The sequence below is a fragment of the Ochlerotatus camptorhynchus genome, unplaced genomic scaffold (genome assembly GCF_037179485.1).
Source record: "Ochlerotatus camptorhynchus isolate MF236.1 unplaced genomic scaffold, CSIRO-AGI_Acam_v1.1 ptg000109l, whole genome shotgun sequence".
NCBI lineage: Eukaryota > Metazoa > Arthropoda > Insecta > Diptera > Culicidae > Ochlerotatus > Ochlerotatus camptorhynchus.
In genome coordinates this window covers 473,633-501,505 of record NW_027040599.1, presented here as the reverse complement: position 1 = coordinate 501,505, position 27,873 = coordinate 473,633, and the positions used below count along the sequence as shown (strand labels likewise).

The 27,873-nt window shown below is 39.8% G+C and overlaps 1 protein-coding gene across 1 annotated transcript; it reads right to left on the bottom strand.

The window, feature by feature from the left end:
- Positions 1-417: 417 nt before the first annotated feature.
- On the bottom strand, positions 418-13,212 carry Tango9 (transport and golgi organization 9). Its single transcript, XM_065219718.1, has 5 exons — positions 12,877-13,212; positions 12,655-12,802; positions 12,278-12,431; positions 1,153-1,440; positions 418-1,093 (listed from the first exon to the last, which is right to left on the bottom strand). Exons 1-5 carry the CDS (start codon positions 12,951-12,953, stop codon positions 618-620), a joined length of 1,143 nt encoding a protein of 380 aa, XP_065075790.1. The 5' UTR covers positions 12,954-13,212; the 3' UTR covers positions 418-617.
- Positions 13,213-27,873: the final 14,661 nt, after the last annotated feature.

Genomic DNA, 27,873 nt, shown 5'->3' with positions numbered 1-27,873 from the left:
ACAAAAAGGAATCAAGAAAGTAGTTTTCTTCTAGTTTTCGGCTTATATTTGTATTGAACTTTTAAGTGCTCCTCTTTTGTATGTTTTGCATAAAAACGATTTGTAATAAGTACCAAATCTCTGTATAGAATTGATATATTACAAAGACTATTATGGAGTAATTGTTTATCGATTGTATTAAATGAATTGTATTCAATTAAATCAAGAAAGTCGACAGAAACCTAACCTGGGCCGAGGTCAAAGCAAAAGCAACCAGCCGCTCACAATGGAAGTCTTTCGCGTTGGCCTGGAGGTGCGCAGATTACTTGGCTGTGTCTCTGATCATATTGCCATTTAAAAAAATCCATTCAGAAATTCTGTATTGTGATATTACGTTAATGCATGCTTTTAATTTAAAGACAAGTAGCTTGTTCACAGTTAGTTTTGCATTTTTATTATTCATTTAATTTTAGAACATAAATCAAATTAAGTGGATCTCAAAACATAGTAACAATATAACTGTTTCGAACTCGGTACCAGATACGAAACTAAAATGATTTGTTTTTCTTAACATTTACTTCTATCTGATGTAATATAGCATATTCTCAAGCATTTATCACTTATTAGTTATTTTCAGTCTAACAATCCGGCTCATCCGCACGTCTATTTATAATAGCATCACTTTGACCATCATTTTCGCGCCTTCGAATAACAGCATTGTGGATACGGTCATATATTTGCAGAATAAGTATGTTATTGTACAAGCACATTCCAAACAGCAAACCACCAAATCCAAATATTTGCAAGTAATGGAACTTTTGCCAGGCTAGCATCAACGAAACCATCCAAATAACCAGAGTTCTTACGGAGTCCAATACCATGCGAGTGGTAGCGGATATTTCCTTCGTCACACTTATGCCTGCAAAGTTGAAAAATGCTATTGACACGACCGTTCCCATGATCGCTAGGATAAGCTGGTAATTGTTCTTCATTTGCACTAGTGCATCTAGTACATCTTCCAATACTCCACGGGCGTTGTTGTTGAAAGGAGGGCCCACATAGATGTAGTACATGGGAACAAGTAGAGTTCCAAGCACACTGAAACCGAAGAATCCTGAAATTTTAAAGATTTAACTATGTTCTACGACAAGTGAGTTCAAGCATATGCCGTACCTTCCCACCCAACGGCTTGCAGTGCCGGGATGTCAAGTCCAGCCACATAACGTTCCTCGTATACCATTTGTACTGCGGTGATAATCTGGGCCAAGATAATCAGCAAATCACCGGTGATTACATTATTCCGGGTATACGAAGAACCAGCTCCGTCATTTGATACGAAGTCAGATAGACCTACTACACCAAGTCCAACAATGATAAACAGGATGCCAATCCATTCACGGCTCACTAGGGTGCGGTTTAGGAAAGCTACGCTGAGAATCCCGACGAAAATTATAACAGAGCCTGCATAAGTAGAAATAAAAAAATATTGGATAAATTAAACAACATAAATTAGAAGATAACCTCATTCCTCGCCGATAGCTTGAAGTAGCCGGACGTAGTTTGTTCGTGTCTCCGTTGCGGGTATTAGTTTCGTAGCCGGTGGAGTTTTTTTTCCCACCATAGTGGTTTTTTTATATCGCGCGTTTTACCTACCGTGGACGAAGTTCAGTGCCCAAGGCAACCGCAGTCAGCAGAGGAAGTAGCCACCTTTAGCGACGCTATAGGTGGACTATCATCTCACCGTCATCATCTCATCACCACTCCAAAGCAGCAAGCAACAACAACAAAGCAGCAAACGGAGTGGCTGCACCAGCTCACACAGCCGGCACCGGCCGGTGTTAAGTATTCTATACAATAGTCTTCTCTAGCCCATTGCCGCGCTTTTGTTATTGAATTTTGCGCGTGGCTTTGCCCTCTCCCCTGATAGGGTTGTGAGGGCTATAGTGGTGCAACTTCTTGCAACTAATAAAAAGTTCTTTTTTTTTTTTTTTTTTTTTGATAATTTTGTTATTGTTTTGTTTGGTTGTTCATACACTGGGCAACAAAATATTAACAACTAGTAGTTAAGTAGATTAATTGGTTAAGGTTTTTTGAAGTATTTTTTTTTTCCTTTTTAAGCGGTTGTGCACCGCGTTTGCGCAACACTTATGGCGTCTTCAGATACCTTTGTTGCGCGAACTAGATACTATCAACCGTCTTCGAAAGGACCATGGGTTGTCTTTTTTCGGCCTAAAAATAAACCTTTGAAAACTCTCGACATATCGAGAGACTTGCTGCGTAAGTATCCGGGAATCTTGGTACATAAAGAGAGATTCAATAAACTGCGTGTAGAAGCACCGACTTATGATGTGGCAAATAAAATTGCTGAACATGAGCTGTTTAGTGTTGAGTACAACATCTACATCCCTTCTCGAGATGTGGAGATAGAAGGTGTGGTCTCCGACGCGAGTCTGAGTGTCGAGGATTTAAAACGAGCATCGGGTTGCTTCAAAAACTCGAAAATCGGTCAGCAGGTACAGATACTGGATGTCAGGCAACTGCATTCAGTATCTTTGCAAGATGGCAAGAAAGTTTATCAGCATTCAGACTCGTTTCGGGTGACTTTCGCTGGTTCAGTTCTCCCAAACTTTGTCAAAGTTGATGGTGCTTTTTTTCCGGTGCGGTTGTTTGTACAGAGGGTCTATAATTGTACCAACTGCAAAAGGCTGGGACACTCAGCCAGCCATTGCGGCAACAAAACTCGTTGTGGCAAATGTGGTGAAAACCACAAAGAGGATTCTTGCCACAAAGAATCAGTAAAATGCGCTTATTGTGGCGAGAATCCTCACCCCTTGCAGGAGTGCCCGATGTACAAACAGCACTCCGATAAAGTGCAGCGTTCAATCTCTGGACGCTCCAAGCAGTCATATGCACAAATGGTGAAGGCTGCATCAGCCGTCCAAGATGAAAATCAATTTTCGATTTTGTCAGCTGAAGAATCGGACTCTGACTCATCCGATGAGGGTGACTCTACGGTGGTACACGCACCTTTGAAAACGAACGGATCCTCAAAACGAAAATGCTCCTCCCCGAAAGTGCGCCGTAAGAAAACTAAAGTCACTCCCAGAGGATTGCAAAATTCCCAGGGTAATGGGGATGAAAAAATTAAATCGAAGGCTCCTACTGCTCCACTTCCTGGCTGCAGTAAAGATTTTCCGCCATTACCCAACAAAGAAAAGAAAAACAAAAAAGCTGCTCCTCAAACTTCTCAAAAGAAATCCAAGTCCGAACGCGGTTTGCTAGCTTTTTCGGACATTGTGGAATTCATATTAAATATGTTCAACATACAAGACCCTCTTAGAAGCTTAGTTTCTGCCTTGCTTCCAACATTAGAATCATATCTTAAGCAATTGACTGTTTCATGGCCCCTCCTTGCATCAATCATATCTTTCGATGGATAATTCATCGAACGAGGTTGAAGATATGATCACTGTGCTACAGTGGAACTGCCGTAGTCTAGTGCCTAAACTAGACTCGTTCAAATTTTTACTTCACAATTCTGATTGTGATATATTTGCTCTCTGTGAAACATGGCTTTCTTCCGATAAAGAACTCAACTTCCACGATTTTAACATTATTCGCCTGGATAGAGACGATTCTTATGGAGGAGTACTTTTAGGGATCAAAAAGTGCTACCCTTTCTACAAAATTTCCCTTCCTGCTCTATCAGGCGTCGAAATCGTCGCTTGCCAAATAAATGTGAAGAACAAAGATCTTTGCATAGCTTCAGTATACGTTCCACCAAGAACCTCCATTAGCCGTAGTCAACTCTGGAATCTAGTTTCGATTCTTCCATCCCCAGTATTAATTCTGGGTGATATGAACTCCCATGGTACTGGGTGGGGCGATCTATATGACGACAATAGAGCGGCTATTTTTTACGATTTATGTGACGATTTCAATTTGACTATTTTGAATACTGGTGAAGCGACACGTATAGCAAAACCTCCGGCTCGAGAAAGCCGACTCGACCTATCTTTGTGTTCAAGATCGCTATCATTGGATTGTCAGTGGAAGGTTATCAATGATCCCCATGGTAGCGATCATTTGCCAATCATCATTTCAATTAAGTGTGCCCCTCACTCTGCAGAACCATCTCGTGTTCCATTTGATCTTACAAGGAACATAGATTGGCAGAAATATGCAACGGCGGTGACAATCGGTGTCGAATCAATAGATGCGCTTCCACCATTGGAAGAATATCGATTCCTAGCCGATTTGATTTACAAAAGCTCACTGGAAGCACAAAAAAGAAAAGTTCCAAGTGCACCCTTTAAAAGGAGACCAGCCACACCTGGTTGGGACGAAGAATGCACAAAATTGTATGTAGAAAAATCTGATGCTTTCAAAGCTTTTCGCAGACACAAAACCTCCACATACTTCGAGGAATATTCAAAGCTTGAGACAAAGCTGAAACAATTAATCAAAGCAAAAAAACGCGGTTATTGGCGCAATTTCGTCGAGGGACTCTCACGAGAAACCTCAATGAACACCTTGTGGAGGGTGGCTCGCAACATGCGTAACCGCTCATCTTTCAATGAGAGTGAAGAATACTCCAACCGATGGATATTCGATTTCGCTAAAAAGGTCTGTCCGGACTCAGTTCCAGCACAAAATATTCTTCGAGAAGCGTCTCCTAGCGGCGGCTCTCTGGATAGACCATTCTCAATGCTGGATTTCTCTATGGCTCTTCTTTCATCGAACAACTCCTCACCGGGAAGCGATATGATTAAATTCAATCTTCTGAAAAATCTCCCAGATATCGCTAAAAGACGCTTGCTAGATTTATTCAATTCCTTGCTAGAAAACAACATTGTACCGCCTGAATGGAGACAGGTCAAAGTAATAGCCATTAAAAAACCTGGCAAATCAGCGTCTGACCATAACTCATACCGTCCGATTGCTATGCTTTCGTGCATTAGGAAATTGTTGGAGAAAATGATCCTTCGGAGACTCGATCACTGGGTCGAATCAAATAACTTGCTATCAAATACACAGTTTGGGTTCCGCAAGAGCAAAGGAACAAACGATTGTCTAGCGCTGCTTTCCACAGATATTCAACTGGCCTTTGCACACAAGGAGCAATTGGCTTCAGTATTCTTGGACATTAAGGGGGCTTTTGATTCAGTTTCCATTGAAATTCTGTCAGACAATCTGCACAGATGTGGACTTTCTGGAATTTTAAATAATTTCTTGTACAATTTGTTGTCAGAAAAGCAAATGAACTTTTCCCTTGGACAACTGACAACTTCCAGAATTAGCTACATGGGCCTGCCCCAAGGCTCATGTCTCAGCCCTCTTCTTTATAACTTTTACGTCAAAGATATCGACAACTGTTTGGCAGAACAATGCACGCTAAGACAACTTGCAGATGACGGTGTGGTTTCCGTAAGAGGTCCACATGCCGTGGACTTGCAAGGACCATTGCAAAATTCCTTAGATAACTTGTCTTCTTGGGCTATGAATCTAGGGATCGAATTCTCGCCGCAGAAAACTGAACTGGTAGTGTTTACTCGAAAGCGGTACCCAGCCCAAATGCATCTTAATCTTTTGAGCAGAAACATTACTCAATCATTGTTTTTCAAGTACCTTGGGGTCTGGTTTGATTCAAAGTGCACTTGGAATACCCATATTACGTATTTGAAGCAAAAATGTCAGCAGAGGATCAACTTTCTCCGTTCAATTTGCGGCACATGGTGGGGTTCTCATCCGGGAGACCTCATAACGCTTTATAAAACAACTATTCTCTCTGTTCTAGAGTACGGCTCTTTCTGCTTTCTCTCGGCAAGGAAAAGTCACCTAATAAAATTGGAACGAATTCAATATCGTTGTCTGCGTATTGCTCTAGGCTGTATGCACTCAACGCATAACATGAGTCTCGAGGTTCTGGCAGGAGTAACACCCCTCCAGAACCGTTTCTGGGAGCTCTCTCTCAGAATACTAATCAAATGCGGAGTGACGAACACACTTATAATTGCTAATTTTGAAGAAATTCTTGGGCTGAACACACAATCTCGATTTATGAGAATCTACCACCACTACATATCATCAGATATGTGTCTTCCTTGTTATACTCCAGACCGTGTTCACTTCACCAATCGCAGTTCCTCAATTGAATATGATCTGACCATGAAACAAGCAACTCATGGGATTCCCGATCAACTTCGACCTATTATTATCCCACGTATTTTTACTGAAAAGTACCAACAAGTCAATTGCATGAAAAGATATTTTACAGACGGGTCCCGTCTCAATGGATCCACTGGCTTCGGTGTCTTCAATGAAAACTCTAGCGCCTTCCGCAAACTTCAGGAACCTTGTTCCGTTTTTGTTGCTGAGCTGGCAGCAATCAACTTCGCATTGGGGATGATTTCCAATATGCCCACAGACCATTACTTCATCTTCTCGGATAGTCTCAGTTCGATTGAGGCTATTCGGTCGATGAAACAAGGTAGGCACTCATCTTATTTCCTTTCAAAGGTAAGGGAGCAGATGTGTGTGCTGGTCGAAAGATCATATATGATTACCTTTGTATGGGTCCCCTCACATTGCTCAATTCCAGGCAATGAGAAGGCGGACTCTCTCGCAAAGGTGGGCGCGCAGGAAGGCGAATTGTATGACAGGCAAATTTCACACGATGAATTTTACCATTTAGTGCGTCAGAGTACCTTTTCGAGTTGGCAAACCGATTGGGACACTGGAAATCTTGGACGGTGGTTACATTCAATTATTCCTAATGTTTCTTCGAGAGCGTGGTTTAAAGGCTTGGGCTTAAGTCGTGACTTCATTCGCGTGATGAGTAGACTTATGTCCAACCACTACTCGCTAGATGCTCATCTCAATAGAATAAACCTCGTGGACAGCAACATCTGTCGGTGTGGAAACGGTTACGATGACATCGAACACGCAGTTTGGCAATGTACGGATAATGACGCCGCCAGAGAGCGACTTTTGAATACCCTCGAGGCCCAAGGAAGACAACCCTATGTTCCTATCAGAGACGTGTTGGCAACCCGTGATCTCTGCTATATGCAGTCCGTTTATGTTTTTCTTCAAATGTCTAGTATAAGAATTTAATTCCTTTTGTCTTTTGTCTCTCTTTATTAGTTTTTGTTTGTCTTGTCCCCCCGTCTCGATGAGTCTCATCGTCGCCCACTGGTCACCCACCATAGCCGGTCGAACTCCGGACGAAGCTAGAACAGCACTACCGTTCAAACTGGCGACAACGCTCTGATGAGACAACGAAACCCTACCCCAAGCTCCTCCCCTGATCCTATCCTTCGAAAATGTACCCTTCTAACCTCGAGTAAGCCGCGAGTAATCGGCCCAACTCCTACTAGACATAGAATTAAGTGAATTTTGTTACACACAGTGAACAATGAATTATCGGCTCCGTAAAGCTAACGCGATTGAGCCTTCCAAATAAACGAACTAGATAAAAAAAAAAAAAAGAAGATAACCTACACAGTTAAGTCAAAGAACAATGCTAAGAGGAAACAGTCGGAATAAAAAACTTGCTATTTTATGTCGTTTTCGTTTTTGCGGTGTAGCTACACCGGTGCTACACTGCCGTACACCGAAATATTGTAGGGTATAGATATAGGATGCACCTTTGCTTACAAACAAATGATGTTGAGCTGTCAAAGACTCGCGCTTATTCCTGCTTACACTACATCAGTGCTACAACGCAAAAACGAAAACGACATCAGTGTCCTCTTTCACTATCCCTTGCATCCAATTGACTTCTCTACGTAAGATCTCACTAATACAACCTAGTGAGCTTAGTCGTGTAAAATCGATTTGTTTATTATTTTCAACCACAAAATCAGCTGTCAAAGTGTTCGACTTGACAGCGGTTTGTTTTTTATTTTCAACCAGTAAAAGGCATGTATTAGTGAAACTTCTCACTAATACTAACGGTGGCAGAGAACTCTATGAATACCCCCGTATGCAGGGTGTTTTTGTGCTTATGCTACCCCCTCGGTTGAGTTGACAGTAATAGCAACAATCAATACGAAACTAACAATTTTAAATTTGCTCACTACTTGACTAGCCTATTGGCAAAGATATCTAATTAACAAGATATCCCACTAATCAATTCCTCATACAAGGCATATAATTACCACCCGTATGTGATCTCAGTGCCATCTGTTGAGTGCACATTGAAACTGTTGGGATTTCCCCGCCAACTTCACCACCTGGGCTCAATAACTGACAGGTGTCAGCATGATAGATGTCAATGCGGACGTTGATGATCAGCCGAGGAAAGAGGACGATATCATCCTCGAAGTCATCATCATTATATTGCGATAGCAAGATTCTTACTTAATTACAATTACAATTGTTTGTAGAACGGCGCCGGTGGTGTAGTGGTAAACGTGATTACCTCTCACCCCAGCAGGCCTGGGTTCAATCCCAGTCGGCGCCACCGGGATGTTCTGAGGCATAACATCTCTGATCACGCCTTCCTTCGGATGGGAAGTAAAGCCGTTGGTCCCCGGTTCATGAGTTGATGGGTCGATAGGTAGGGTCCAGGTGTGGGAGCTGCCTTCCTGGCACGTCGGTAGCATTGGTGCTCAGCACGGAAAACAAGATCGACGGAAAAAACAAACCAAAGAAAAAAAAAAAAAAAAACAATTGTTTGTGATTGTTCCGATTTTCAATCATTCAATCATTAGTAATTGATGATTTGCGGAGCTGATGCTCAAAAGAATCTTAATAAGTATAGAACTAAACAAGGGAAAAGCATTCACTCTCTCTAAAGAATTATTTCAACACCCCAGTCACTGGAAATGCAACGTATCGAAATCATTGCTAAACGTAATAAAATATGTCGTCTTCTTTGGCCAACGCAGCACGCATTCTATTCAAAAATTGCATTGGAATAATCATTACTTTCCTATTTTATAACGTAGGAAGTATTTGTCAACGCCGGTGAAAGCAAACGCAAGCGGAAGAAGCCGAAGCTGAATGAAGACGCTGAGTGATGACACCGCTTCGTGTTTTGATTTGCACTGTACCGTCCGCTCAGTTGTGTGGGTTCGTACATGTATATATGTTGGTGTGTGTGTTTTCTTCCAACGCTGCAGTTCAACGTTGTCTCGTCACAAATCGTTTGGCGCTGTTATCTGTCTCTAAAAAATCCAAAGAGTGAAGGGGGTCTGCCTTTATGCAATGATTGATTATCTTAATTGATTTTCTGTTTTGTCAATAACTCAGCTGGTTGAAAATATATCGGAGCGTTTGTTGTTCTTTTTGCTAGCCAAAAGAAACTTTAGAAAAATCTCGGATATTTTTCATCTATCTGTCAATTCAAAGAGAAAACCCGATATAGATAATCGATCATTCAGGCGTAACATTTGATAACGGCACAAAAGCGTTTGTAAAAAAACTTTCTAAGGCCCTTTACACGCGAACCAAAGTACGCCCACGCAAACCAACAACATCATCGGATAGGGGCAACTATCACCTTTCCGAAATTGGTTTGCGTGGGCATACTTTGGTTCGCGTGTAAAGGCCTTAGAAAGTTTGTTTACAAATGCTTTTGTGCCGTTATCAAATGTTATGCCTGCATTGTTGTCCTTATGATTAAGAATGCGAAAAAATGCATTTGTTTGAAACATGGCTCTCAGTTTGATGTTAAAATTTCTAAAATGTGTGGGGACGCCTAAAATGAGGAGGCCCGATGGCCAGGGCCATGCCCTCGTCCCGTAGATCCGGACCTGCATACAGTCTAACATGATCGAATCCATAAAAAAGTCTATGTTTTAAATCAATAGTATTTTAATTGGTTTTCAATAGCATATCAGTTGACATAAGGACGAGAATAATGAGCACACGGAGAAGCTTAAATAAGTATTTGGGCTGTGTTCCGTTTGGTGAATTTTCACTTAAATTTGACAGATGGAAAATTTTCAAATAAACCTGCTATTGTACCAGACTTATTTCTGACAGACCAGGAATCAACAACAACAGAGGGATTTTCAAACAGTATAATTAATTTTCGAAGTATCACATTGAAGTGAAAATTCACCAAATGGAACACAGAATTAAAATTTATTGAGCGGTTTTTGGTCATTACAACATCCTTTTACTTTTGTCTTGTTTAGGATTAATTTAATTGTAAAGGGCTGACCACATGTGGACAGCTTTTGAAAGGTTTTGGATCAAATCATGCATACATTTTTTTCGAATTTGTATGGACCATGAATTTTCCGCTCCCATCTAAAGTGTCTTCGTGGTATATGAACAGCCTCCAAGAAGGATGTATATTACACAAAGGCGATGTATATTGCAGTATTTTTCTTGCATAGCGTATAAGTTACCATAGCGAATGATGAAAAATAACATAATAATAAATAACATAAATTTCGAAGGAAACAACCAAAAATATCCATTTGTATTGTTCAGATGACGCTTGTTCTACGAAAAATTGAAGAATAGGATATTTGTATCGATGGGCCCAATCTTCAGATCCATAGGCCAACATTAGCCAACATTTCCCCTACGCCATTTACATTAGGGGCTGTCCATAAATTTCGTAGACACTTTAAGTGAGGGAGGGTGGTCTTTATAAGTGTGTACGGCTCATATTATATTAGTGGCCATTTCGGTCACTAACCCCCTCAATTCCCACGAAAACATGTTTATGTTAGCGAACATTCAACTAATCTTTTTGTGGAATTTACCAACCGTTTTTCTGCGTGTATGCGTAGCATAACCAATAATTTTGAACGTATCTTGGCTTGGAAATCATTTATGCCAAACGACCATTAACCAGTTATGAAAAACCGGATTATGACAAACGTTAATATGCCAAATGGTGTAATCCCGATTCAGCCAATAATAATTGTTGGATACGCGCTCTATGTACGATATAATTTATTTCATTTATACCTACAAAGGACAGATAATCCACCGACGAAGTTAAGCGTCCAATTACTAACAAGATTTTAAAGAGCAATTCTCAAATGTATTAAGAACATAAAATAAAAAAGGTATAATTATAGCCCGTTGATTCTGAATGGTGGACAGTTTTCTGACTTGCTACTCTGATATTTGATCGATCCAGCAAAGTAAGAACTAAATTAGCCGATGAATCAGTCCTCAGCCAGTTCTATAGAACCGCCCCAGTTACTGTTGCAAAACTAATCTGATTATGCTTCGCTTCACAGAACGATGTAACAGAACACAAAATTAGTCATAGGGTTACGGTATGTAATGTGGGTCTAGTCCTTTCATTCGGCCTATCACGCAAATAAATAATTAATTAAGGAATATTACACAAAAAATAAGGAAAATATTGATCACTGATGATTGATAAATGTGTACCACACACAAATCAATTTATATCACAACATTTCAATACATTTTCAGCTCTCGTAAGTAATAAAACTGGTTGAGAATATCACTCTGTTCGGAGTTTTTAGCCGCCATGACTTCTAAGGTTAAGATGGGAAGGTTGCACTGACGATCATCAAATGGCCTGATTATGGCATTTATTGAATGGAATTACCTGATAATACACACTAGACGTAAAACTCACAGTTACTGTTTGAATATTTTATGTTTATTTTAATTGTTTAACAACGTTTTCACAAGTAAATCATGGACCCAACTTTAGGGACACATTTCTTTTCTATGTTCCTAACTTTGGCCCATGAAATTCATTTGACAGCATATAGCAATAAGAGTAACGTCAACAATGTGGTTTGCATTTGGATGATAAGGAACGAACAGGAAGGGAGATTTTTTCTGCCAAATCTGTATAATGAACATCACAATGTTTTGATTTAGATATTCTGCGGTCGAAAGACGATAAGCGAAATTTTTAATTTTTAATTTTTAACTTGAGTGATTTAATGTAGTTTTCGTAAAATTTTCTCTAAGAAATGTTTTGAGGAATGAAGAGTATTAAGTTAACAGTGATAGTGATAAAAAAAAATACATAAGAAAACGTTACCAAGAGCGTTTTTTTTGAGAATCAAACAGGATAGGACGAAGTTGCATCCATAAATAGACCCAATTTGGGGACAATAGACCGATATTACATACATTTCCCTGGTGAGTTTTTGTCTTAAAAAAAGTAAGTTTTTCAACTTTTTGCGGTTCCTGATAGCAAACGACATGATAAGCATATCTAAGCATACCATTTAGCAGTAGAATATCGTTTGCAGGTAAATTAATTGATGAGTTATGATTAAAAACGTAATCTATGGCTGCATATTAGACCGAGGTTAGGGACGTATACCCTACTTACCGCGCAACATTTGAAAGCTGGACGCATACGTGAGATTCAGTCCAACATACATGATGGAAGTTGCAATCATATCGCACATAGCCGGCACAAACAAGATGAACGGACTGAACTCTCTGTTTCCTTTTACAAGATCGTGGCGATCCTCGGCTCCATTCTGAAACGGGCAATTCGCTGGTTAGTGGGCTGAGTCTGCATATTTTGTAGATAACAACATCGATCAACCCAAACAAAACAAAGCTACAAAGCAAGACTAGATCGAGGGTGGTTTTTTATGTGTGCGCACAATACAAGCACATCTTTACTATGCGGGTCAAGAAAAATAAAAACAAAAACGAGGAAAAAAGAAAATTCGGAATAATTCTACTTCTTTCACTTACATTTTTCCTACGAAAGTGATAATAAAGAGCCTTGAACGTCAGCAAACAAAGGAATTCTCCCATAAACATGGCACATGCTTGAACAAATGGATGCTCAAATGGTCTAACTTGACCATCGGAACTCTCCGATTGGATGTTATCCGCCCATCTAGGGAAAAAAAATAATGCAATTATGTCAATGTCAATGCATTCCCGCATTGCCTTAGCTTGCTGATAACTTACTTGGTACTTAGGGTGTTGATTGATCCGGTAATGACGAGGGTAAATGCCAGCATTACTTGATGCTTCGTCCAGGCCATTTTCTTTTATATCACTTTTCGGCTTGTCTGTGTGAGATTGTCCTTTGTGCGAATTCAGTCGGATGTTGTAAAGTGTTCTTTGCGATTCATAGATATTAACTGCACAATTAATACACACGATGAGATCACAGTTATCACGGTTACGATTGAAATGTCTCAAAAAATGTTAAGACGAAATAAAAGTGATATTTTTCTAAAATATCACACTCACAAAAAGGATGTCATAGCTCTATGACCTTAAACGACAACAGACAAAACGCAACTGAAATTGTTGTTCGTTCTGTCAGTAGCACTGTGATGATTATTCCAATGTCATCGATATGTATCGCTTGTAAGTATTTCTCGATGAACATTTCAAATGGTCCTATCTGCTTTGATCGATTCTCTTCATCGACTTTCTCTTTTGATAACCACGCCTACGCAAATGCATTTGATGCTAATTTTGCCACACAGTTTGATAGCAGCAGTTCATATCTTGTGCTTAGAACGTTGAACACAGCAGGGAATGCTTTTGAAGTTGAGTTATTAATGGAAGAGAAAGTCGATGAAGAGAATCGTTCAATGCAAATAGGACCTTTTGAAATGTTTATCTAGATTTGTAGTTCCTAGGCAATGAGTACAGAGAGAGGTGAAGCAGATCGTGAAATAGGGTTGTATTAGTAAACCAAAAAATCAACGTAAACGCAAGTAGTGACGTCACTACTTGCGTGTACTTGCGTGTATCGTACAGTGGTTGTGTGAGTGATTGCTTCACCTCGGTAATCCAGCTCATTGGTTCCTAGGGTGCACAGAATGAACTCAACGAATAAGATGTTAATGGTGCTGACAATGTTTTAAAAATGTATCATATTTAATTAATCCAAGCAAATGCATGAATTAAAAAATATTAAGTTTCACATCTTGGTTTCATTTTTCAGCATATCTTAGATATGGATAGGATCTTTTTCGGTGTTATTTTTAATCCAAAAACTAATTAAAAAAAACAATAATGTTAAAGAACTTATTGTGCTGTATGAATAAAAAGAGTTTACATTTACTTTGCCGTACGGGGAAAGTAAAGTAAACGCTTTTATTCATACGACCTATTGTGATTGCCTAGGTCATCTAAACTATCCTGAAGTGCTAACTCTTGACTATATCGCTAAGATAGCTACTATATTAACCACGACTGGTACACTGTACTTAGCAAAGAAACATGTCCAAGCTGATTCATAGTTTATGGATTTCATTAACAATCCATTTCTATATATGTAGGTATATTAAATAATCTATGAAGTACAGTCAATTTTTTAGAAGTCCAGTGAACTTTGTATTACCTTGATGAATGTGCGGAATACCTGTGTACAGAAAGAGAGAAGGATTAGTAATTTCCATTTAATTTCACTGCCTTAATTGCTTATCTTTGACAGAAACGCGTATTTCGTCTACAATGTGCAAACTTCTTCAGTGTCTTGAAACTCGACTCTGTGAACTTTATCGAATTTTGTAGAAATTCTGGGAGCTTCGTTGAAGTTCAGGGATTTTTGTCTTCAGCGAATTCGGGACTATTTACTAAGATACTTATAAAGTTTTTTTTGTGAACGGTTTAAAGAGCAATAACTAATCCCTTCCACGCACTGACAACCACCAAATTTGTATTTAATGTATTCTGAGATGTGCCATAATGTTCATTTTTCAAAGGCGTGTCATAATCAGCTGACATGAAACAAAACAAGTGAAAGCAAATTATCGTAAAATAAACACAACTGCGTATTTTCTCTCCAGACGAAATTCAATAATCTACTAAAAAGTGAAATTATGAAACAATGGCAAAATGTCACTTCAAAACGTGCTAGCAATCAGTTCTCTTATGTCGCTGGGAATGGCCAGTCTCGCAACAGTGATCCATTTTTTCCAACGTGAAGCAAACTATACCGAATATGAGTATTTACAGCAGCATGAAAACCCTGAAAGTTTTCGCCCCAACTATAATCGTGTAACTTGGAATGGACCAATCGGGGAGGATAGGTTCGAATTAAATGTAAAATGCTACAGGCACATATGTTGCTTACCAATGTATTTTTTTTTCAGAAATTTTTGTGCGATTTGCAGGACTCATATTAAATACAACAATAAACGCAAAACTCTAGAATGCCAGCATTGCTTTCATGAAAAATGCATCAACCAATGGCTTATCGTGAAACGAACATGTCCAATTTGTAGAATGGTATTGACGAATCCAAGCTAGCAATTACTTTTCTTTTGAGCTGTATTCCATTGTACTTATGTATATAAATCTATCTTCTGGTGTTGAATTTGTAATTTTTGTAGTTAGTAGCTGAACTAAAACCAAGCAGTTGCAGAACTATGTATAAAGTCAAGAAGAATTTGAAATTCTGCGTATAAATAGTAAACAAATCGACAAACAGATAAGTTGTATTCTTATCTGTAGAAAGATAATAAGCGTTTTGTGAAAAAATATATAATATAACGGAATAAAAACGACATTAAGTATTACATCCCGGTTTTTATTTTTTTTACTAAATCTTACACACTGAGGCCTATTCTGCGCCACGAGTGAGGTGACTCTCCATTTGATTTTCACGGAGAGTCACCTCACATGAGGTGATTATTGTCTCCTCACTAGTGACAGCGAGTCACATCACCTCACTCGTGGCACACAATGAAGAGTGTAACGAGCAAGTGTAGAAGAATAATGTTAGTAAATTAATCATCTATTTTATGTTATTTTTGCAGCTTACTCTCACATGAAGCCCTGATATTGTTGAGTTTACTTTGCTTTGCCAAATATGAATTAAAAAACTTCACGGTTGAACCCTTGCATTTAGTTTTACACTACTTCTTGAGATTTCTCGTGATGATTGTTCAATATTTAAAAAATGGCCGAAGAATAATTAATTTAGCGGGCTCTAGTTTTTGGCTATACTGCAACGTTGTTTGTTTCATACAATTTTTATGTAACTTTACCGCAATGACAAAACACTAGATCAGGCAAATACAGCTTAGGGTATCATGGGTTTCAAGTGCAAATAACTTGCCCACCCTAACGAAAAAATACCTTAAACAAATGGTACCCCAAATGGTTCAACTATTCTACAAATGGTTTGGATGATAGCCAGAACACGACGTTAAGCTAAATAACCATAACAATTTTATTATGGCAACCAAATAGTTTTCTTCAAATTTCCATCTGATTTTTTTTTTGCCTAAGTTGCCTAATTAGTTCTGTTCCAGCTGCAGTATAAAATTCATGACCAGGAAGCTGTTTAAAATCATCCTTCACAAAGAACGTGCGTGCAGAAATTTTTAAAATGCTGTTTCTCATGTTTGTGAGCCATCTTTAAAACTGATTGCAAAATTCCAAAACCAAAATGGCAAGAGATTTCGTAGACACACACCTTCGAAAATCAACGATTGTATTTTTTAAAGTACACGCTAAACAGAAATGTACTATATTTGAGTTGGCTACTTTTTTCTCGATCCACCCTTTAGGCCTCACTGGGGGTTATTCCGAGAGTCGAAGTGACTCTCTGTCACCTGAGTACTGCGACCTCAGCCGATTTTATTTTTCAAGTGAGTTAGAAAACATCTTGAAAATCTTTCGAAGTTTCAAATTGTTTTGCTGAAACAGCTCACGAAATTGTATATACATGCTGTCAAATGAACTCTTGGCTCCTCCTCCTCTGCTCCAGAAATAACGTATACATGGTGATGGGAGTGCACCTGCCCACAAAGCTTACATGACTCTTAGGAAGTTTGATTACATTATTGTTGCAGCAACCCAGTTTTGGCATTATTAATATCAAATAAAAATACTTTTTCGAGCATCACGCTCGATGATTTACATTATCCGCCTACTAAGGTTGACGTTTCAACAGTTTCATAATTCTTAATTTGTTTTCAGTAGGTGGCAACACCTTTACTTGTGGTTCAAACAGTAATTACCTACGTGACTTCTGAGCTCTTTTGAATGTTTGGCTCCCGTTTGACAGTTTGACTCGGCTCCCAGATGACAAGCATTTTGAGTTAGTTCGCAGTACTCAGTCTGTCACTAGTGAGTTGACAAAAGTTTATACATTACATCGTAGTTCGAAATTTTTTTATAAAAAAACATCGAAATGTTAATGCGTTGCTAATTTAATTTTTTTTTTTTTATAATGCGTTTATTTTTCCAGGCTCATTTGCTATAGCTTTGCGGAGCCAATATTCATTGATTAGATTACAAAATTACTTAAAACTAACGTTAGTAAAGCGGGAGGGGGGGGGGGGGGGGCGATTACTCGCGGCTATCTCGAGGTTAGGGGTGACAAATTGTAACAAATGGATGGCAGGGTAGGGATTGTGAACACAAGGTTTGGAGAGCAATGTGCTCTTGATCTCGAACTAAGCGACACTCTGATGAAAAAGACAAACATGGGGGTACACCGATGGGCAGCTAACAACTTGAGAGAACACAAGATGACACTAACTACTAAATCCTCAGATCTATCCGTTTTAAAAACACATAAATTAAATTCAAATAGTCGAGATCTCGGCTCGCCAAGACATCTCTAACGGGTATCGCGGGTTGTTTTCCTCGGGCCCTGAGGGATGTGAATAAATCAGATCTGGCAACACGGTGTAGGGTACACGACCAAACAACATGCTCGATATCGCGATAACCACTGCCACACGCACATAAATTGCTGTCTGAGAGCCCAATTCGATAGAAGTGCGAGTCTAACGAGCAGTGATTGGACATAAGCCTTGATATAACGCGTATAAAGTCGCGGCTCATGTCCAACCCTTTGAACCATGGTTTGTTCGACACCTGTGGGAGAATAGAATGTAACCATCTTCCCAATTCACCATCATTCCATTTGTGTTGCCAACTGATGAGGACTTGCTGACGAGCAATGGAGAAAAATTCGTTGAAGGCGATTTGTCGCTCAAAAATATCGCCTTCCATAGCGCCCACCTTAGCCAACGAGTCCGCTTTCTCATTACCCAGAATTGAGCAATGAGATGGGACCCGAGCTAAGGTGATAGTATAGGAGCAGTTAGATAAAGCCCTCAGTTTAGATCGTATTTCAGGCAGGAAATACGAGGAGTGCTTCATCGGCCTCATTGAACGAATAGCCTCCAATGAGCTAAGACTATCCGTAAAAATGAAATAATGGTCAGAAGGTAGTGAGGCAATTCGCTCTACTGCGTAAAATATAGCTGCGAGTTCCGCAACGTATACGGAGCATGGTTTCTTCAGTTTATAGGAGGCGCTATGAAATTGATTAAATACACCAAATCCAGTGGAAGCATTTATGGTTGACCCATCTGTGAAAAATCTTTTATCGTTACTTACATGGTGGTACTTGATTGCAAAAATTGAGGGTACAACCATCGACCGATGGTGATCTGGTATTCCATGGATTTCTTGCATCATGGTCAGATCAAAATTTACAGAGGAACTATAGAAGGCTTGAAAGCAATCACGATTGGAGATTAATGAAGAAGGACCAACCTCCAGCGTCATGTACTCATAGTACAAACTCATGAATCTTGTTTGAGGATTTCGGTCGAGCAGCTTCTCAAAGTGTTCTATTACCAAAGGATTCAATACTTCACAACGGATGAGAAACCGGAAAGACAGCTCAGCGAAACGATCTGTCAGTGGGAAAACACCCGCGAGTACTTCGAGGCTCATCGTATGAGTCGAGTGCATACAGCCTAGCGCAATACGAAGGCAACGGTATTGAATCCGTTGCAGCTTAAGAATGTGTGTTTTTGCTGCGGATTGGAAGCAAAAGCTGCCGTACTCTAAAACCGAAAGGATGGTTGTTCGGTACAACCTGATCAGATCTTCCGGGTGTGCTCCCCACCAAGTTCCGGTAATTGTACGAAGAAAATTGATTCTTTGTTGGCATTTTTGTTTCAGATACGCAATATGTTTTCCCCATGTGCATTTGGAATCGAACCAGACACCTAAATACTTGAAAGATATACTTTGAGTGATTGTTCTACCCTTTAGTTGAAGCTGTAACTGTGCAGGATGATGCTTCCTAGAAAAAACAACCAACTCAGTTTTCTCCGGAGAGAATTCGATACCCAGCTTCATAGCCCAAGTAGACAAATTGTCTAAGGTATCTTGCAATGGTCCTTGCAGGTCCGGTGCACTTGGTCCTATAACGGACACAACGCCGTCATCTGCAAGCTGCCTTAGCGAGCAATTTTCATCAAGACAACCATCAATGTCTTTTACATAAAAATTATAAAGAAGGGGGCTTAAACATGAGCCCTGGGGGAGACCCATGTAACTAATTCGTGAAGTTGTCGAGTTTCCATGAGAAAAGCTCATATATTTCTCAGACAACAAGTTGCTCAAATAGTTGTTCATAATTGGTGAAAGCCCACTATCGTGGAGTTTATCCGAAAGGACATCGATACAAACAGAATCAAAAGCCCCCTTAATATCCAAGAAAACTAAACCCATTTGCTGTTTTTGCGCATAGGCCAGTTGAATTTCAGTTGAAAGCAACGCAAGACAGTCGCTCGTTCCTTTGCCTCTTCGAAATCCAAATTGCGTATCTGAAAGTAAACCATTCGACTCGACCCATTGGTCTAGACGAAAATGAATAATTTTCTCCAACAATTTCCGTATACAGGACAGCATCGCGATGGGACGGTACGAGTTATAATCCGATGCGGGTTTACCGGGTTTTCGAATGGCGATAACTCTTACTTGCCTCCAGTCATCCGGAACAATGTTGTGCTCCAGAAATTGATTGAATAAGTTCAACAAGCGTCTCTTCGCGACGTCTGGGAGATTTTAAAGCAAGTTGAACTTGATTCTATCCATTCCTGGAGCTGAGTTGTTACATGAGAGGAGAGCAAGTGAGAATTCCACCATCGAAAACGGGGAATCTATTTCGTTACTACCCGACGGACGATCACGAACGTTGGTTTGAACCGACACCGAATCCGGGCAAACTTTGCGCGCGAAGCTGAATATCCAACTGTCTGAGTACTCCTTGTCTTCGTTGACCGGTGATGACGCGTTTCGCATTCTCCTGCCGACATTCCAGAGCGTTCTCATGGAAGTCTCGCGCGACAAACCATCGACGAACCGACGCCAGTAACCGCGTTTTTTGGCTTTAATCAAGCCCTTAAAAGTGTTCTCGAGGTCGGTGTACCGCTCGAAATCCTCGACCTTACCGTGTTTGCGGAAGCGTTTAAACGCGGCGGACTTCTCGCTGTTCGCGTCGGTGCAATCCTTATCCCACCACGGAGTGAGAGGTCGTTTGCGAACGAAAACACCCGGAACGCGTTTCGTCTGTGCTTGAAGAGCACAGTCAACGATAAGTCGCGATAAAAAGGAGTACTCATCCAGCGGAGGGAGTATCTCAACCGAATCAGTACCACCGAGAACCGCGGACGCAAATTTTTGCCAGTCGATGTTTTTCGTGAGGTCGTACGCGATGTCAACCGAGCGAATGGAAGATGAACCATTGGTAATAGAAATTTTGATTGGCAAGTGGTCACTACCGTAGGGATCTTGAATTACTTTCCACGAGCAATCCAACGATAGTGAACTCGAACTGAGGGAGAGGTCTAATCTACTTTCTCTTGCTGGAGGTTTGGCCACTCGTGTTACTTCCCCAGTGTTTAGAATTGTCATATTGAAGTTATCGCAAAGGTCGTATATCAGGGTTGAGCGGTTGTCGTCGTACAGTTCCCCCCAGCCTGTACCGTGGGAGTTAAAATCTCCTAAGATCAACCGAGGCTCAGATAAAGCTGAGCAGATATCAGAGAAACCTTGGCGAGAGATCGCAGTTCTTGGAGGAAGATATACTGAGGCAATACTGAGGCTTTTACCTCGAATATTTACCTGACATGCGACAACTTCAATGCCTGTCACCGAAGGCAGATCGATTATATAAAAGGGATGGAGCTTATTAATCCCGAGAAGCACCCCTCCATACGAATGTGCTCGATCAAGGCGAATAATGTTAAAATCGTGGAAACGGAGATCGGTGTCTGAAGAAAGCCATGTTTCACAAAGAGCAAATGCATCACAAAGTGAGTTGTGAAGTAAAAATTTGAATGTGTCAAGTTTCGGTATAAGACTTCTACAGTTCCACTGAAGAACAGAGATCATATCCCCGACCTCATTCGGAAAATTATCCATCAAAGGATATGATCGACGCAACGAAGGACCACCTAGAAGCTAGTTGCTTCAAAAGAGTTTTCACAAATGGAAGCACTAAATTAATAATGTTCCTACTTGAGTCAGAGACGTTGAATATATTGAAGATGCTCTCCACAATTCCAGAAAACGTGAACATGGCATCATGTTCTTGCTGGTTATTCAGCTGTTTTTCTGGCTGAAAAACTGGGATATCTGGGGTTTTAGATGATCCCGGAAGTGGCGGGAAGTCTTTGTTAAAATTACAAACTTTAAATCCCGGTGGTGGGGGTTTTGCTACATTTCCGCTACCTCTTAAATTTGACAAGGTAGGTTGAGAGTCCGTACGAGAGGCCTTACGAGGTTTTTGGGTGACGTTTGTTTTGGACCGCTTCCTCGTGTTGCCATTAAAGACAAAAGGACTACTCTCACCCACCTCTGAGTCAGAGCCCTGATCATCATCTGGCAGGAGGTGGAATGTGTTGTTGCTTTTTGGGGTGGTTTGGGAAGATGAAGCGGTCGTTTTTAAAATTTCTGCTAACGAGCGCTTAGAGCGAGCTTGCAAAGACCGCTTTAGTTTTTCTCCCTGGTGTTTGTACTTCGGGCAATCACTCAGAGCATGCGGAGCATCCTTACAGTAAACGCATTTTGGGGTAGCATGACAAGGACCCTCCGTATGCTCCTCCCCACATTGATCGCACCGCGGTTTGTTGGAACAAAAGTCCGCGGTGTGACCTAGTTGTTTGCATTTCAAGCAATTCATTACCCTCGGTACAAACAAGCGTACAGGTAGTCGAACCTTCCCAATTGTGACGTAGTCAGGTAATGCCGATCCTGAAAAGGTCACACGAAACGAATCTGAGAGGGTATACTTTTTGTTAGTGCCTATGAGCGACACTGACTGCAGTTGAGTGCAGTCCAGTATCTTGACTTTCGGGAGGGCACGGTTTTTGAAAATGCCGAAAGATTCGACTTGTAGGAAATCCTCACAAGTCAGACTCGATTCGGTGACCACTCCTTCAATTTCTACGTCACAACTGGGGACGTAGACTCGATATTCGATCGAAAAAAGCTCACAGGCAACAATCCGGAAAGAGCAAATTTTTCGACGGTGCCGTCAACGCCAATAGGGACACAACTGTCAAAGCGTTCTGTACCCGGTATTATCATAGAGGTAACTCTAAGACCACTGGGTCCCGAAGAAAATCATTATTATTTTTGGCTCACTCAGTACCAGAACAACGGTCCCAAGCAGTCCCAAGCTATTTCACTCACCCCTGCATGTTCTGTATGAATCCACACACCCCTGATGTTATCTGTCAAACTTTCATAGCGAATCAAAACAAACATAGTGTAGTAATAGAATTTCAACTAGAATAGGGTACGTTAATCGTTTGCTTGGGACCAATAGGCTACTAAAGTGGTGAGCCAATTTAAAATCGTTAGTTTCGTATTGATTGTTGGTATTATTCAACATCGGAACAAAGGGAACACCAGTGCTATTCTTCCTCTATAGTATATTATAGCTCTATTGTTTTAAGCTATCTCGACCGAACTCTTTTGCATTTTAAAACGACTGTTTTCTCATTGATATTTCGTCGTCAAAACTACCAAACCCCACAATCAAAAATGACCCACCGTGACTAACCTCAGTCTTCAACCACAGCCCTCATGATCATGTTAAGGACACACCTAAGAACACAACCAGTGCTGAGATTTGTCATTGTCATTGACAGACTTTCGCGCCATATTGACAAAATTGTTCGTCACATAGTCACTGGCAGACTTCATCCTCAAAAAAACCTTCGTCGAAATCTCATTCTTTTTTTCTTCAATGATAAAGATTCACCTGGTAACAAAAAGTGTAATTTCGTACATTCTGTGTCACATTATTGTTATCCAAGTAGTTTAGGACGTAGATGCTTGTTCACATTAACGACTCCATGTAATTGTGTTGCTCAAGTAATTTAATTTCGTTTAGTTAATATAAAAATAAAAAATAAATCAAATTTAGTTAATATACACATGTTCGACAGCATTATCATTTAAAATTGACATGGTTTGCCTTGACTATGACTGTTAGCTCAAATTACTGACCAAAGCAGAATTGTCAATATCACCGTGTTTTATCGAGATTTTACAGCACTGAACACAACAAAAACTAATCGGTCAAGTGCCAAGCTTGCATGTGCGATCGCGACATTTATTTTGTCAACGAAACATGCTTCAACTTGAAGAAAAAAAATCATAATGAATTATTCGTAGACACCTAACCGTAAAAACTCAAGGAACATGCTTCATGCGATCGAGGTCATCCCTCTGACAAATGGGAACGATGAAAATAAATCTCGATTACTCCCCGAACAATGAGGTATACACAGCAAAAAAAAATGTAATATCGATAAATGTAATTCAAGCTGATGTATGAAATAATGATGTAATAGCGAAAAGCAGATACAATATTACATAAATGGATGTAATTTTGTTCGCAAAATCGATGTACATCGTACAATGTGATATTACACAACCGATGGATTGACCTGGTTGCAGCAGTTTCGATGTAATATTCAACAACTTTTTTTGCTGTGTACACCAAGGCAAAAGCTTATTCAAAATTCTGTCAAATCCGACATGCGATATTACAAGCGTGGATTTGGACGAGGATTTGGATCCAATTGTGGATCAACCACTTGAATTGCCAAGTGCTAAATTGGACGATTTACGCAAACTGATGCCATATGTCAAGCAAAAAGATTATTTTGCAACATTTCTCAAATACTTAGTTCCTGAAAAAAATTAAAGGGTTGTGTCCTAGACACGATCGCAGTATGACCAACAATCAATACGAAACTAACGATTTTAAATTGGCTTACCACTTTAGTAGCCTATTGGTCCCAAGCAAACGATTAACGTACCCTATTCTAGTTGAAATTCCATTACTACACTATGTTTGTTTTGATTCGCTATGAAAGTTTGACAGATAACATCAGGGGTGTGTGGATTCATGCAGAACATGCAGGGGTGAGTGAAATAGCTTGGGACTGCTTGGGACCGTTGTTCTGGTACTGAGTGAGCCAAAAATAATAATGATTTTCTTCGGGACCCAGTGGTCTTAGAGTTACCTCTATGGTATGACGTAGAACCACACAAAATTGATGTTTTTCATGCATTTTTAACTATTATACTTTATCTTAAAATTTTCAAGTATTTCAATGTTTCGGTTATGGTTGACTCAAAACAATTTACACATTTTTCTTGACAAATATCCATGTGAAATTCCACATGATTTTCATTTGACCAGACATAAACAGAATCCACTCAGAAGTACACATGAAATTTATACGCAAATGAATAGTATGTGTGGTCACGCATGGTTTTTATATCTTCATTCCTTTATTTAACGTCGGTCTCTGTTCCGCAATCTAGTGCCAATCACCGACGGACATCGATTGCCATCCATTGACGGCAATCGAATGTGCAGGAAGGCAGCTTTCCACACCTGCGTAGGATATCGCACCCATTCACAACACACATGGGCCGGGACCAACGGCTTTACTTCCCTTCCGAAGGAAGACGTCACCAGAGATTTTTATGGAAAGGTTGTTGATGAGTGGGTTAGGAGAGGTTTTTGATGAGTGGGGGGGGGGGGGAAGGGGAAGTTGTTGAGGGGGGGGGGGGGAGATTGTTGTGAAGGGTGGTGGGGAGAGGTTGTTGTGAAAGGGGGAGGGGGTTTACATCATTACTTTTCCTCATTGTGATCACGCCGTGAACCCCCTTTAGCCGCTGATTTGGTCCTGCTTACTGCAGGACCAAGTGCCACGCCGTCCGAAGCGACAATGAGCAAACGCATGACAGCAGCGCTGTTTTATATCTTTTCAGGTTCAGAACCTGATAGGATTTCCCGCCGTTTTTTCATGAATGGGGCGGAGCAAAAAGTTTCTTTTGTGCAGAATATGTAAAAAAGGATGGACTTTGGATGTTAATATAATTGCATATATAGAGGTACCAGATATGTTTTACAGTCAGTTGTTGGTAATTCATCGAGTATATGTCCCTTATTAGGCAATATTTTTTTTGAAAATGTTGGCTCTGCATGTAAAAAATTAATTGTCCATACATTATTAGGGTTTGCTTAAAATTTATTTCCCGAAAAAAAATGATCGTCAAAGTCCATGTCTTTTTCGGGTTATTGTTAAAAGGGAGGGGGAGGGGGTTGTTAAGCGGGAGGGGGTTTTACATACACGTTTTTTCAAGTCTCATTCCTCATTGTGGTGGACACGCCGTAATCCACCTTTAGCCGCAGACCTAGTCCTGCTTGATGCAGGACCTAGTGCCACGCCGTCCGAAGCGGTAATGAGCAGAGGCTGGAGAGCAGCGCTGATGTATATCTTTTCAGGTTCAAGCAGAATGATGTGCAACCAAGTGGTATTCGTTTATGATGACTGGGTTTGGGAAAAAGGCTTATTTCATGATATCAGTGATAAAATTATCATTTGTACATTTTAAATAGTTTAATCACATAAAAATTGGAAAAATATTTATTTCATCAGGTTCGTAATGTAATATCCTATCGATTGGCGTATTTGGATTTAAATTTCATCTATAAATGACAAAGTTACAAGCGTTCAAAACCTAACACTCCTTCACCACACATATTTTTTGATTTGCACCCCAGTATAGTCGACAAAGACGTAGTTCTACGTCAAAACAGGAAGAAGAACAATAATACCGTTGTAAACCACTTTGATGTGGATCTCGCTCGGGATCTCGATCCACTGGAGGACAGCGATGTAGATTTGACCGAATAACATGAATGAATGTAAATTATTGATGAACAGCTTGAGCTAATAAATGAAAAACGAATCATGTAGAATTAAAAAAAAAAGTTTGTGATTAAAAATATACCGAATATTAAAAAAATATGCAAATTTTCCATACACTTACATTTTTCCTGCATACATCAGAAAAAAATAATGGACAAGTTCTTATTATAAACGTTGTTTACTTAATAATTCTTTTTTTTTTAAATTATAGTCACTTTAACGCTCTTGGGTCATTCGTGACTTGTCCGGGGGTGAGATTTGAACTCGTGACTTTGGCGTGAGAGGTATGAATGCTAACCACTACGCCGGGGTCGCCCCCAATCTTACTTACTTAATAAATTGGCAGAATGGTAGTTTTAAGCTCGGTTTTAAGCCCATCAACAATTGGGTTCTTTAATTTTGAAAAATATATCGGTTTTTATATATCATCTGAAAGAGCTTCGTTTTCTGAGCACAGCTATATTTTTTTCGAACCCACACACTTCCATCTAGATTTTTAAATCAAGATTTAAAGCAAAATAATAACTTCACTGTTTGACACTAAACTGACCAACTGACAGCTCGCTCCCATATAAAGTGACACCGAGGGGCGCTAATAAGGTGATTTTTGCAAATGTAATTGTACATATTTAAAATAGTTCCAGTGTACCAAAATTGATGAAATTTTGGGTTTGGGTTCCATTTTTAATGCAGATTACGAATATGCATTTACCTCAATACCCTTAAAGAACCCAATTACAAATAATGTTGTAGTTGTAATTATCTGACCTCTAAACCGTATTCTTACCAAGGTCCTAAGTAACATTAATCTTTGCAATCAAACCAATTTGACAGGTCCTTACTGATACTGAAAAAAGCCAAAGGTCCTATGTAACAAAACCACGAATTTAACCTGAAAATTATGAATAAAACGAAAAAACATACACTTCAGTCGAATTCTATGTGTTTCTTATGCTTTTGAGAAAACAAAAGATTATCGTTTTATGTCGTAATTAAAAATGGCATTTAAAAATATATTGCAAAAATTCAAATCAATTTTTCTCCAATCAGCTTCAATGACAGATAGGACCTTTTGAAATGTTTGTCTAGAAATAAAAGCACGCGGAGCAAAAACCCACAACCGTTCTCCAACGCTTCTCAAAGCGGACTTACGGACGGATTACTTTAGACGTCAAGTTCTCGAGAATAAAAAGTCACACTTGTAAATTTACTATACTATCAAATAGAGGAATGTTTCCTCCACCAGCTGGTATAGTTAGTTTGCAAGGAGTGAGCTTTTATTTGCGAAAAATCGGCCGTTGAAGACATTGTTTTTAAAAGCAGTTTCGCCCTAATCAAATGTTGGCCAAGGATTTTCTTTTGAAGGCGCCAAACTTGGGTAGTGAACCGTATCACCAGTTCATCAGAGTGTCAATCAGTGTGATGAATTTACTCGTGAATTTATAACAAGATGCAAAAACAAATATTCACATACACACACATACGCATATCAAGCAATAATATTTTGCATTTTCAAAGCAAGCTTCGTAACGTTTCCTAAATTTCTTAACATTAAAATAATAATTTTGGTTCTGCAAACTGACGGTTATTTTATGAAACCGACGAAAAATCATCACCAGGACGAAGCTGACAGAACGAACTGACAATGGTGCTACAAGGATTGCTAACGTTTGCTTCCTCACTGGTTTTTGGTGCTGTCGCCCTCGTAGGTATTTGCTATACTGTTAATTACGTCCACAATCGCCTTCACTACGAGGAACCTGTGCGACCGCCTCGGAGCAACCAATCGTCTTCTAAATGGAACGGATATGATAACTTTGAATTGTAAGAAACCCCATCTTTAAAAGAATGACGGTATTTATTAATGCATTTTTGTTTCATTGCAGAATCACTTGCACGATTTGCTTAACCCCAATTGAGCCGAAATCCAAGAGGCAAT